Source organism: Mercenaria mercenaria, chromosome 13 (genome assembly GCF_021730395.1).
Source record: "Mercenaria mercenaria strain notata chromosome 13, MADL_Memer_1, whole genome shotgun sequence".
NCBI classification, from domain to species: domain Eukaryota; kingdom Metazoa; phylum Mollusca; class Bivalvia; order Venerida; family Veneridae; genus Mercenaria; species Mercenaria mercenaria.
In genome coordinates this window covers 67367180-67380263 of record NC_069373.1, presented here as the reverse complement: position 1 = coordinate 67380263, position 13084 = coordinate 67367180, and the positions used below count along the sequence as shown (strand labels likewise).

The window sequence follows — 13084 nt, the reverse complement described above, 5'->3', positions numbered from 1 at the left end:
CATGTTTATGTGGGTTGTTTAAAAAATACCCAAGTGGAGGACCCACGTGTCAACCTCACCATTTATCCTTCGTTTTACAGAATTCAACATTTTCGTGCTTTAAAAAATGTCGGTGGACTATCCCTCTGACAACAGTAGCATATTAAAACAACAAAGCAATACATTGTTTTTGCATAAGATGCGTCGTTTAAGACCCCTTTCATACGCTCAGGAATCTACATTTTTGTTGTTTTTATACAAAAACTATATCTCGGAGAGGAACTATGAACCATTTTTATAGGAGACATTCCCTCATTTTATCTCTTTCGTTTGTGCGTAATGTAAAAATGAACAAGGCCGCTGATGTAGAAAAAACTACCAAAATACGTTTCATTCCATGATCCTTAACACATCATATGTACACTTGCGACACATTTTGTCGCTACCAAAACTCGGCCGAATTTTGATAGTGACTACCAAAATGCTTTGCTACCATTTTGAGGTGCCACACGACCTGTAATGAAATGTTCTTCAAAATACCGGAAACTACCAATTAGATATTATATGAGCAAAACTAACGTTAAGGTTTTGCGACCAGTTTGGATCCAGGTCTGCCTGCACATTCCTGGACCCATATTGTTCGCTTATCAGTTGCTTAGAAGTGCCGAAATTAATAAATGAACTGGACTAGTATGCATGTGCACAGACCTGGATCCAGCCCTGACGTTGGTTTTCGCACAGCAGCGCTCATTTGTTCTTTTTAAAACTGTATACCGATGGTAATTGTCTTCTCGATTTGTTCCTTTAGGAAAAACATAATATCCGATAAAGAAGCATACACTGAAAAATCCTACTTACTACTTTACGAAAGTCGACGTTAAAAAATTTATAACGCCAAAATGTTTTATTTTTGTCATTTTTTTGTTTGTTTTATAACCTTGCATTTGTAAAACACATTGAAGAAGATACTTGATCTTGGAGGAGGCCATTTTAGTGTTAATGACATGAACTACACACTTGCTAAATTATCAATTAAAATCAAGCAAATGCACTCTTAAAGACAAAGAGTTTATTTATGTCTCTTCATACGTACAGCATGATAAAAAGTACATTAAGATATAGTAAAATACGCATGCCTTTCAATACAGAAATGTAAGAGACAATTTGATCTATAAATTAGTTTCATACAGAAGATTGAAGAAAAAGAAGAAGAAATTTATTTATTATAGTGACATGTAATGTTCATAATGGCACAAATCATATAATATATACATTTATCTATAATTACCCGGCCCCATGGACCTATAAGTCACTTCCAAAAAAGGAGTACACGCTATTTAACAAAAACAAGCACAATAAATATACATGTAAGTTGATCAACTTAATAAATAACTAAATAAATAGGGACATTATGTCCCTCTTATACCATTTCTGCAATAATCAACCTTTAGTCTACACATACATCCTTAAAATTGTTCTGTTGTGAATTTAAGTGCATAATTCAGTCCGTTTTTAGTTAGATAATTAAGAAGAAGAGTTGTACATTTACACATTCTAAGATCTAATATCTAGTAAGATGACTAAGTCACTGACAAAACTATTAAAATCCTTATTAATAAGCTTACCTTCAAAAGGTTTCCTTACATAAAAAAAACATGTAGAAACCGAATCCATCTGTGGCTAGCTGCAGATAGATGGTATAAAGAAATTTTGAATCTGTTTGCGACCAAATAAAGTTAAAAACTGCTTTATGGCATGAAACAGAGGCATTTTCAGATTGAATCAGTGTTCCTTCACACTTTTTTTCTGAACTACAACTGACAATGTTAAAACTTTCTATGTTTTGGCTGTATACTACTAAATACTATATCTATATTAGTATATAATACACAAAAGTTTTCCTTATCAGATGCATTGAAATTCCTTCTGATATGTGAATAAAATTCCTCCCATACAGATAAATATAATCGACAATTTAGTAATCCTCAGTAAAGTTCAAATAGTTAAAGAAAGTTCATTGATCAAACGCAAAAACTTTCATATCTCCATGTTTTTATTCGGATGTTGCTATACCACATCTAAATTTTGCCACTACACTACGGTAGTGAAATGGTAGTTGCGTTTTAACATAAAATTCAGTTTCAAAATTAGTCAGTAAAAGTCTGTAAGTTCTTAATTTAATACAACCTTTTCCCCCATACTGATTCATCGTTTCCATTTATTAATATTTTAATCTCTTATAGCTTATGTTCTAACCCGTCGACAAAACTCTTAGTACAACCATGTAAATGTATATTATCTATATCAAGACTGCCAATACTATTAAACATTTGCCAAATGCGAAAAACACTGTTTTTACATCTAAGATTGGATAATGATTTTACCCAGTTAAAACTTCAGTTTATTCAATCTCGATTCCTGCATTTTCGAAAACCTACAATACTGTCTTATCACTGAAACCCCATTGTTTAGCAAATACTGGCTCACGGCGCATATCCCCAAGTACAGACTTACATATAATAAGCATACAATTGTTTTTAGTTTTAACGTTAGATGCCGTAAAAGCTACTTTTGTTCTGGTTGAAAAAAAAATTGAGAAACTATTTTTACCTTATTCAATAACTACAATTTAAATGTATCTCTAAACGAAAAATCGACCCTTTTGGTTTTACAGTGCCAGGGAAACAAAATGACCACCACATTTTGCCAAATTTGAAGCATCCTATTTTTCTCATTTTAAAGACAATTTTGTAACCGTCCTGAATGGTTTAAAAAGTACTTTCCTTAAGTTAGTTTTAGTTATTTGGAAATATTGCCTAAACAGGAGTTAATGATAACACTATAGATATTGTGGAAGTTCTGAATTTGAAGTTATATTGCTTTCATTGTGAAAAAGTAACTGGTTTATTATCAGGCGCACCACTGTAGTTATAGTGTCGCTCAACGAAAGGGAAACCAATATCACTTTTTTAAACTTAAAATTCACCCTAGTTGTTAATGGACTTGTTACAATTTATTTAGTTAATAAAATGTTCTCAGCAAAAGGGAAGCCAATATCAAATTCTTTTATTTATAATTCATCTTAGTTAAAGAACTTGTTAGAACTTGTTTAGTTGATAAAATGAAAAGTATGAAAGTGAAGTGGCTGCCATTAAAATTACTCACGGATAACTATTATATAACACATTCAAGAAAGAAAGAGAAATATCTACTGACAACTGACTGACTATTTACTGACAATGATAAGGAGTCGCTGAACTGTTTCACTTTCAGCTTATACTAAGGTTCTGATTCTCCAATGAGCCGCGTCATGAGAAAACCAACATAGTCGGTTTGCGACCAGCATGGATCCAGACCAGCCTGCGCATCTGCACAGTCTGGTCAGGAGTCATGCTGTTCGCTTTCAAAGTCTATTGCAATTAGAGAAACTTGTTAGTAAACAGCATGGTTCCTGACCAGACTGCGCGGATGCGCAGGCTGGTCTGGATCCATGCTTGTCGCAAAGCCACTATGTTGGTTTTCTCATGGCGCGACTCAAATGAATTTCCTTCAGGACATACCAGTACCATTTCAGATAGATCAATATATTGATCAATAAGTTAAGCTTAATCATTAAAAATGTAAAATAGAATGTCAAAATCGACAACTAGAGTTCCTTTGTTTTAGTTGTTTTCCTTTGGCTCTAACCCCTTTTTAACAAGGACAACATCACCTTTCATATAAATCGCACACTCATCCTTTTGATGTACACAAGGCCATACAACTTCGCATATTGTACCTACAACTTTTGACATATCTTCCACGGGCCTTTTCGTGGAATACACTTTGAAATTATCCGTACATTCACTAAAATGTTTTCCAACTACATCAAAATCAAGCACCATAGCAGGATGCGAAACTGACATCAGCCAGCAACAGTCCAGGTATTCTTCCAGAAAGCTGCGCAATTTCATTTTTACATCCACTCCGCTTTCCCCTGAACATAGTACACATACTTCTTCTGTTTGCAAAAGCTTGTCGGAAATTACCTGAAAATATTTTTGTAACACCTTTAAAAACATACTAGACCAAAATTTCAGACTTGAAAACATGGAGGAAAACTACATCATAAAATTAATAAGTTTATCAGTATTAACAGTACTATGCATTAGGTTATAATAGTACACATTGTACACATGTAAAGCTGAACGTAGTGTAATTTGTGTACTTAGCAACCATTAAAACACTTGAAGTTTTTTAATCAATCAACTGTTACTGCAATACATTTAACTATGAATGTAGCTCTACATAAACAAATGATTTATATATTTAGTAATTTTAAATATATTTGGTGAGGATTTTCAACATTAAATATGTAAATATGAAATATTTAAATGAAAGATAGTCATTGGATATCTTTAATATTTTTAAGAAAAACGAGATTTCCAAATCGTTTCACCAAAAGAACATGTTACACGTTTCTATATTTCTATTAGATTTAAAACGTCCGAAAAGAATACGATGTTTAACTGTTTGTGTAAAGAGACGACAATGAAAATGATTTTAATGAAGAAAGAAGATCTTTGACTGAATGTCAGTCTTAATGTGCAAGTTGTTTGTTAGAATAAAAAGTTAACGCGATTTTAATGTTGTGAGCTTTACTAGTAAACATATCGAGATTATATTAAGAAATATCGAACTTACCCTTTTTATATTGTTTCTGACAGAACCTTTTACAGCATATTGTCTTCGTAATTGCAAGAACTCCGAAAGCTTAATGAAAGAAACAATAAAACCATGTTGTGGAATTTAAAAACTGCTAGTATCTGTTTCAGTCACAAACACTTGAGGATATTTGAAATAGGTTCTTGCGAATATGCATGTGAAGCTCCTTTGTAATTTTGAAACATATTTATTTTTCGGCGTAAGCTGTATAACATGGATTTTGACCTATATTCCTTAGTAATAAGTCCCAAAACAGATACGCGCTGAAAAGATAAACTGATATTACAAGATATCTAGTCTTGAATATCAGTGGACACATATCAAATAGAAGATATTTAGTAGTTTTTTACATACAAACTGAAATGGTTTATTTTAATTTTAAAGTCTTTAGTAATTTATCATCGCAAGAGAAATCGAAAGTAAACTTCATCCACCGTTGCGTACCTCGCTTAGATAAGCTTATATTTCATAAAAATAATAACAACAACAATGAGCAAATTGAATTGAAAATCACTATTCCATCATATATGTAAGTATTTACCTATTACTTTACGCAAATAAAAAAGATTCCAACAGTAACTGTTATTCAGAACTTAATTGAGTAATTAGTATTGTTGGGATCACTAGCGATTCAACATCTTCTAGGGTTTTATTTTTCTTTCTAGTCCAACTAATTGTATGCGGGTCGAGATACTGTGCTAGTGGGTTACCTGTGGGGTGTTCTGACCCAACATGAAATTATTTCAGATTCAGCAAAGGACGTCAAATCATTTTAACCTTCTGTCACTGAATGGATACCTACTGATCATTTAAATTTGCTAATTAGTTGAAATGAATCATGAGTTCATAGATTCATATCCAAATCTTTGCTGTCTGTTCACCCTGTTTAATTCTGAATTTTCCATTCGCCAAACATTATTTCCTCTACGCCGTTTGCCTTTTCTAACCTTTAGACTACTGGCGGCAAGTGATTCTGCCTTTGCGACCAGTGAAGGCTAAGATCAGCCTGCACTGTTTGCTATTCAGTCAATAAACTTTCAATGGACACCCCTTCAAATAATAAGTTTTACTGCCCAAACTGAATGAAGGACCAGTCCATTTTAGAAATTTAGCAGGCTGAAGGTTAAAGACATTTCTTGTTTAATATATTCCGAAAACGTTGCTGATATTTTTATCCTTGTATCTAAACTTATTCGATCATTCCCAATTATTGCAAGAAATATTTTGTTACATGAAATATAAACAATTAATGTTGGGGTATCTGAAAAATATACTTACGTCTTCGTCTGCTGGAACCTCCTCTATTTTATCAGTCTGCCACAAAGTACATAACTGGCTATCTGCTGCTGCTTTACATTCATTATATCCATACTGGAAAACAAAATTAGACATAGATACCCGATAGTATCCATATGATAAATTTAGTTTACAAATCAAAATAGGTACAATCGCTATATTTCAGCATCTTGGAGAATTTAAAATCAAAGAAAGCGATAGAAGCAACCCCTAAATTCATGATAACTCTGATAATGGAAAATATACATGTAACAAATGTACCATAAGGTTGCAAACAAAGCGCATCTTTTTCAAGAGTGATTTGAATTCAACGAAATACAGAAATGTGGTGAAACATTTGATTACTGACTAAATACCTTTGTCGTTCTCTGAAACTTTGAATGACTGATTTAATAAGCAAATGAAGAAACTACTTTCATTACTGTTAGTTTGATACGAGATAATGACATTATTATTTTTTGTTTGTCGCACCGACCCAATTAGGTCATACGGCGATATTCCAGCTTTGATGGTGGAGGAAGACCACAGGTGCCACTCCTGCATTATTTCATCACGGGCGGGCACCTGGATAGAATACCAATCTTCCGTAAGCTGGCTGACTTCCTCACATCAGGAATTCGACGCCCCGAGTAAGGCTCGAACCCACATCGGTGAGTGGCAAGTAATTTGAAGTCAGCGACCTCAAACAATCGGCCACGAAAGCTCCGATAATGCCATTAATATGGTTTAACAGGTCTAAGAAATCATGGTGCAAACATTTATAACAGTATGAAATGCAGTAGGTAAAAAACCATCATACTGTTTGATTGACATCTTGAGTAAAATGTTTTTGATGACATCTTTTTTAAAAAGAAAACAAAACAACAAGTATAGCTCATCCTTCCAATGAAATACAAAGATGGTAACATGATTTGCTCTTCAAAATTATTAAAGATCTTGAGCAGTTGGTATGGTCAAAATATCATTTCTGTTGCCTTTCAGCCACGCTGGGCAACGAAATTATGGTTCTCAGTGATGTTGTTATTGTAGTGCCTCCCACCCTGGGTCACTTTTACTGTATTCTGGTTAGGGTAGAAAGATAAATGTTAAATGTAAACAGACCCAGGGGCAAGGGGACTACAGTCTGGGGACTGAGTCCACCAATTACAATACTGTAAGGTTATTCATTTTGGGGAATAAACAATATGTTGACTAAACTAGGGTCTGGTCGCGACCCTGTAGGCTGGTAGCGCCCGAGTTCAGATTTATTTCAAAGTTAAAATAAAATACTGACAATGTTCCTTTCGGCTTCAAAGAACTTTTATTTATGGGAAGCCTTAACAATAAACATTAATTAATACTGAATAAGATAATCAGTAATGAAAATATCAGACAAAGTCGTGTAGCAGGCGGACCGAGAACCAACTCTAAAATTACAGCTTTCTATCAGAAAAACAGCCAAATACTGCTAATAAATATAACTGTATAATTTAATGATAATAAGTACCGTGCAGTTTCAAAGTTTGAATAATTCGTATAGGTTTAAGAAGTGTAAATTAAAAAAAGTCTCAGAACAAACTGACAAACAGCCTGACTATACGAGAGACGGAGGCAAAGTCATGATTCTAGCGTTCTAATAATTAACCTTTGTGGTATGCATGGTATGCAAATGAGGATGTAATACCAAATCTAAATAAGGCCAAAGTCGGAAATACCCGGACAGATCCGTAACCGAGTTGAGTCTACGAACTCACTTCGGCCAACCATGACGTCATTCGGGATACGAAAATTTCCTTATAGGTCACAATAGCCTAAATAGTTTTTCCCTATATATTCTATATAAAACTGACCTTTTTCAAAGAGCTACCAAACATAGCTAGACCCATTTCAGAGAACAAATCCTTACCTCATTTTAAAGAGTTATGATAAAACTGATATAAAATGAAGAGAAAAGTAGGGGTCATGTATCTTCTAAGAGAGATTTCTCTGGTCACATTTACTTACAGTAAACTGACATCAAAATCACATTGCTGTGACCTGGAAGTACTACTCATACTAAAATTGAGCTTGACTTCACCAAATACAACCTGCTCTCCCATTTTTCCTACCAACATGTCAACAATACATCCACAATGAAATTTAAACAAAAACTAGCCTCAATTTAGACCTCTGTTGCCATGCCAAGTGAAAAATTAGTGTTCAAATACCTGGCAGCCATTATGCGACTAGACCAGATGGCTCCCACGCTGGTTCCTTTAGTTTAGTTAGGCCTATATGCAAATAAGGCGGAGCTTAACCTCTAAACTAGTGTAAACAAACAAAGTCGGACAGAAATAAATAATAAAACAATATAGAACGCTACGAATCAACACTACATGCCAAGTATTAAATATCAAATACTTGACAATGAAAGTTAACTATTTCTGCAGAATATGAAGCGATTTCAGTCCGCTTGTACGAGATTTAGTCACCCGGTGCATACGTACAAAAATCCAAGATGGTTAACACTGTCAAAATTTCAACTGACATAAACTTTTATGAAGCTTTACAAAGTCAACAATGGACATTACATGAAAACATCGATTTAATTTAATACAGCAGGTAATTGTTGATTGAACTGTTGAATAATTCAGGCTGACATTGCGTACTTTTATAAAAAAAATCCCTGCGAAAGCTACAGTTAAAAGGTTTCACTACTGAAACAAACACGTGACTTACTATTTTGGAATTTTGTTTAGTAAACAACAATTTAATAAGCATCTGGTTATCTGTCAATGCCTAGAAAGGTTACGGAACAATAAACTGTGATTAAAGTGTAGTTGACAGATAGCCTAACAATTTTGCAATAAAAATAAAAAACTACAGTTAGGCCGTAAAAGCAGTGCAAAACCATCGCATGAAACGAGTTCGTGAGGCATCATGCCTCACATTATGTATGATTATTTTGGGTTATACGAGGGCCGTTCAATAAATACGTAGACTGACGTCATCAACTCCAAACTAATCATAAATACGTCTTAAGTTTGTGTCAATTTAAAACTTAGTGTGTCTGCTATATGTGCTAAATCTGAAATTGTTACCATGCAGTATATGCTATGACAATTTGCTTAAGTAAGGGGTAGGTTGTACGACCCACGTCAGCGACGTCTTCATAACATCGACTTTGTTTACAAAATGTTTGGTTTCCAGTTTAATTATGTATGTAATCTATTGAAAATATACTAGGTGATTAAACTCTGTATATCAAATGAAGAATATGAATATTCATTTTCATTGATTTTTGTAAAACAAACATTTAAACCCGATGTAGATATTGTATTTTCTTTTCATTCATTTCACTGGATATTCACAGTCATAAAATTAATTATTTACAGGTGTATTATGCCTTGTCAAGGCTTATGAATGATTGAGCTATCTTTTAAGATAGGTTAATGTTTTACTCAGATTTCTAGATGTTTATGTGACATCATCCTTGTGTAAGACCACGTATGACCATCCTAAAGAAAGTAAGGAGAGGACAACTGTAAGCTAATATAGCTTTCTGTCCAATTCCTGAAATCTTGTATTGTAAATATTTCATGCATTTCGGAATAAAAATATGGTTAAACTAAAGAAAGTTATTTATTTAAATTCAAATGACCGATTGACCTTAGATTATACGGAGACATCACTTAAATACTATAAAAATATTTTAACGGTGTGAATTTGTTTGTAAAAGGTTTTGTGATTATATTTGCAGTGACTGATGGATGTTTTTGTATCTAAGTCGTCAAAACGTCGCGACCTGGCCATTAATGCGTTGCTATGGTTATTTTTAGTAACCTCTAGTTTTCTACTGTGTCATTCTAATTTAATAATTACAGTTGCATGCGAACATGTTTCTGGTTAAAACGATACCAGTTATACTAAATTGTACATAAAGAGGACAAAGCTGTAGCGCCAGTAGAACAACCCTAGTAGAGTTTATTCAATGTTCGTCTATGATAGACTTCCATTTGATGTTGCAGTTGTCATTACCACACATGGACGCACTCAGTCAAACCAGTCTCCTGTTATGTTTGGTTGCTTGAAAATAGTTTTTCATGTTTACTTACTTCGTATGTCTTTATGTCACATATGAAAATTCAAGAATATTAAATAGCTTAAAAGTGAATTACTTTGACTGGATGTTTACAACACGTCAAAAAGGTATTTATTTCCTAAATCATCTTGGCCCATAATTAAACAAACAAAACCTTTTTGTCTATATGGAACTGGTTCAATACCCAAATGTTCTGAACAACTCTTGGAGGTCAGTAGATTTATGTATACAATATACCTTTCTTTATAAAGATATAGAAGAAATTCATGGATACCTATCTAGAGGAACCAAGATATATGAGAGGTAACATTATGATTAAATGTTTTGATAACATACATACCTTCATGAGATTTGTAAGAAAAGATATTCGTTCCAGCTCTGGCATGCTCCGAAATGTTTTTGACATCCGCCCTGCTAAGAAAACCCACTTATTTGAATACAAAGATTCAAATATTTGAGCAAGCTTAGAATTATTAAATTCGTCGTTAACATTTTCAAAGTTGCCTCTAGCATCTGTTAGTTTGGACATTGCACTTGTTATTTCCATAGACCTGTGGAAACACAAATGGAGATTAGAACACATAGGATATTTATTGTAAATGTAACAGAAAAGTACCTCAGCATTGTTGAAATCATTTAATAAAACTTCAAATTATGTATATTTGTTATCAAGATTATAGATTATAAATGATGGATTCAAAATAAAATTAATCATATGATATTAATATCCCGCAAATGTGTTACCGGTTTTCTAACTGTTTGAGTTGTTTCTTTAATTTTTCATTCTGTCGCCCCAGATCTTTATTCTCTCGTTCCAGTTCTTTTATACGCTCCGAATTTTTTTTGTGATCGAAATCTTTTATCCGTACCAATTCTTTTATTCTTGCTTCATATTCCTGCTTGATTTTCTGCACTTGTGTTTCTTCGTCCTGTATCTTTTTGACCCTTTCTGTGGTTGGCTCACGCATTTCCTTTTACAAAAAATGCATTACTGCAATCAAGTTAAGATACAGATATTTTCGGAATTAATGTGTTTAGCATTTATTTTGCTGACAGTGTTAAACATATTCAGATTCCAAATACTTTATTTAACTGTCAGCTCTTGTTCTGAGACATGTTTTATAGTTTCAACAGTAAAAGAAAAGACACGACAGTATAATCGATCCATAATACATACCCTCTCTTCTCTTTGACTGTCTTTGGGTGCTTGCTGTGCATCATGTCTTTTCTTACTGCTAGAGAAGAAATAACAAAGTTTACATACAAGCATTATCGTGCTTCAGGCAGTTGATCAGTATATGCCAGAAGAGTAACAGAACAAAAAGAAAGAAAGAAAAACACACACACACAAACGAAATCAAGACATGCATATACAGATTAAGTACGAAACAAGTAATAACCGTTCAACATCAGTTCATTGTGAATATATTTACATGACTAATACATACTTGTGTCTAAAAAGTCCAATTTGTTGTTGTTTTTTTTTTGTTGGGTTTAAAGTCACCGACACAAACATTGGCGACTTTCCAGCCATTCGTGGTAGAGGAAAACCCTAAGATGCCCCATCCAGGGATTATTTCATAACGGATGGGCATCTGGGTAGAACCACCGTCCTTCCTCAAACCAGCTGCTCACAAGAAGAATGTTATACACACCAAATGAGGCTTGAACACACCGCACATCGGTGAGGGTAGAGTGATTTGAAGTATGTGAACCACTCGGCCACGGAGGACCCTTTATCTAATTTGACTAATTAATGCATAACCAAATGACACAACTAGGTTATATTATCATGCGGGTAGCATTTATTACATGCCGTATATAATGTATATATTTGGTCGGTATTAAATCTGCCGCACTGAGTGTACTTTCACATTGAATGTACATTATTAAACCTATATCAAACCGTACACCCAAAAAGGGCGATTTAATGTTTGCGTTCATGGTCGTATATTATCGGTATTTTGTATATGAACGCGACAACCAGGTCTAAACTTGTAATGGTTTTTTAAAATAGATTCCGTTTGCAAGTAACGAATGTGCTGGTCACATTTTTCCTATGTTTTTACTATAAAAGTACACAGCATATTCAAAACCAAAACAGGTGGATGAATCCGTATCTTCACTTTTAATCTACATCATTGTATAGGAAGTAGTTTGAATTAGGACGAATTGTAAAATGACATACGTACCTTTTGGAGGATTTTGATGTACCTGTCGCATATGTCTTATATTTATTTCCTATGAATGCTACAGCATATTCAATACCAATTATCCAGTCAAGAGAATCCATATTTTTAATCACGTTTAATGTAGCAAAATGGTGGTTTGAAATTCAAATGTATATCACCTTTGTCAGCTGTTATGAACGACACAGTTATAACTATGATATCTCATGTAAAGAGGAAGTTAATTAAATTTCAGTCAATAAATAGGCCTACTGTATTTGAAAAATCAATTTTCACCGCATGAATAGTAATATAAAGTCGTGTATTTACAGGTCTTTCATAATTTTAAAACTGAAATATAAAAAAGAAACTAATGGAACGAACGTTGTTATGCAAGCTGAGTCACTAGTATTTCACAAATATCTTATCACATATCGTTTATTGCCTATATCCTGACCTAAATATGATATTGGTAATTTTATTGTTAGAAATGTACACGGTTAAACTTGATAAGATATTGACAATGTAAAAAATAACTATACCTAAAAGTTGCAGCTAAAACCTGTATTGTAGAGTTCTCTTTAGCTTGTGGCTGAACAACAGCTACAGTGTATTTTCGACACTTTTTACACCTAAAACAATTCATATCCTGAGTACTAGTCATAAACACTGAAACATTGCACAGATATAGTATCACATACAGTGGGGACAATTGAACATATATCGTGTTTATACACATGCTTTTATGCACACTTGTTTCACGTTCATATTTTTTTTCTGCGCTGTCACGTTTATACATATATCCACCTATGACAGATTTTTCATTCTTGCAACTAGTTTGCAAATATATTGATATTCGTTTATTAGCATTTATTAC

At 33.5% G+C, this 13084-nt stretch overlaps 1 protein-coding gene across 3 annotated transcripts; it reads right to left on the bottom strand.

Annotated features, from left to right (window-relative positions):
* Window positions 1-1033: 1033 nt before the first annotated feature.
* LOC123528986 (myosin-2-like) lies at window positions 1034-12917 on the bottom strand. Of its 3 annotated transcripts, none has more exons than XM_053522152.1 (7): window positions 12750-12917; window positions 11217-11274; window positions 10784-11010; window positions 10380-10590; window positions 5962-6054; window positions 4663-4731; window positions 1034-4007 (listed from the first exon to the last, which is right to left on the bottom strand). In XM_053522152.1, exons 1-7 carry the CDS (start codon window positions 12869-12871, stop codon window positions 3642-3644), a joined length of 1146 nt encoding a protein of 381 aa, XP_053378127.1. In that variant the 5' UTR covers window positions 12872-12917; the 3' UTR covers window positions 1034-3641. The 3 variants fall into 3 exon arrangements, with proteins under 3 accessions (XP_053378127.1, XP_053378129.1, XP_053378128.1); XM_053522154.1 differs by lacking the exon at window positions 12750-12917 and adding an exon at window positions 12232-12458 and having other exon boundaries at window positions 11217-11271; XM_053522153.1 differs by lacking the exon at window positions 12750-12917 and adding an exon at window positions 12232-12457.
* Between the last annotated feature and the right edge of the window lie 167 nt (window positions 12918-13084).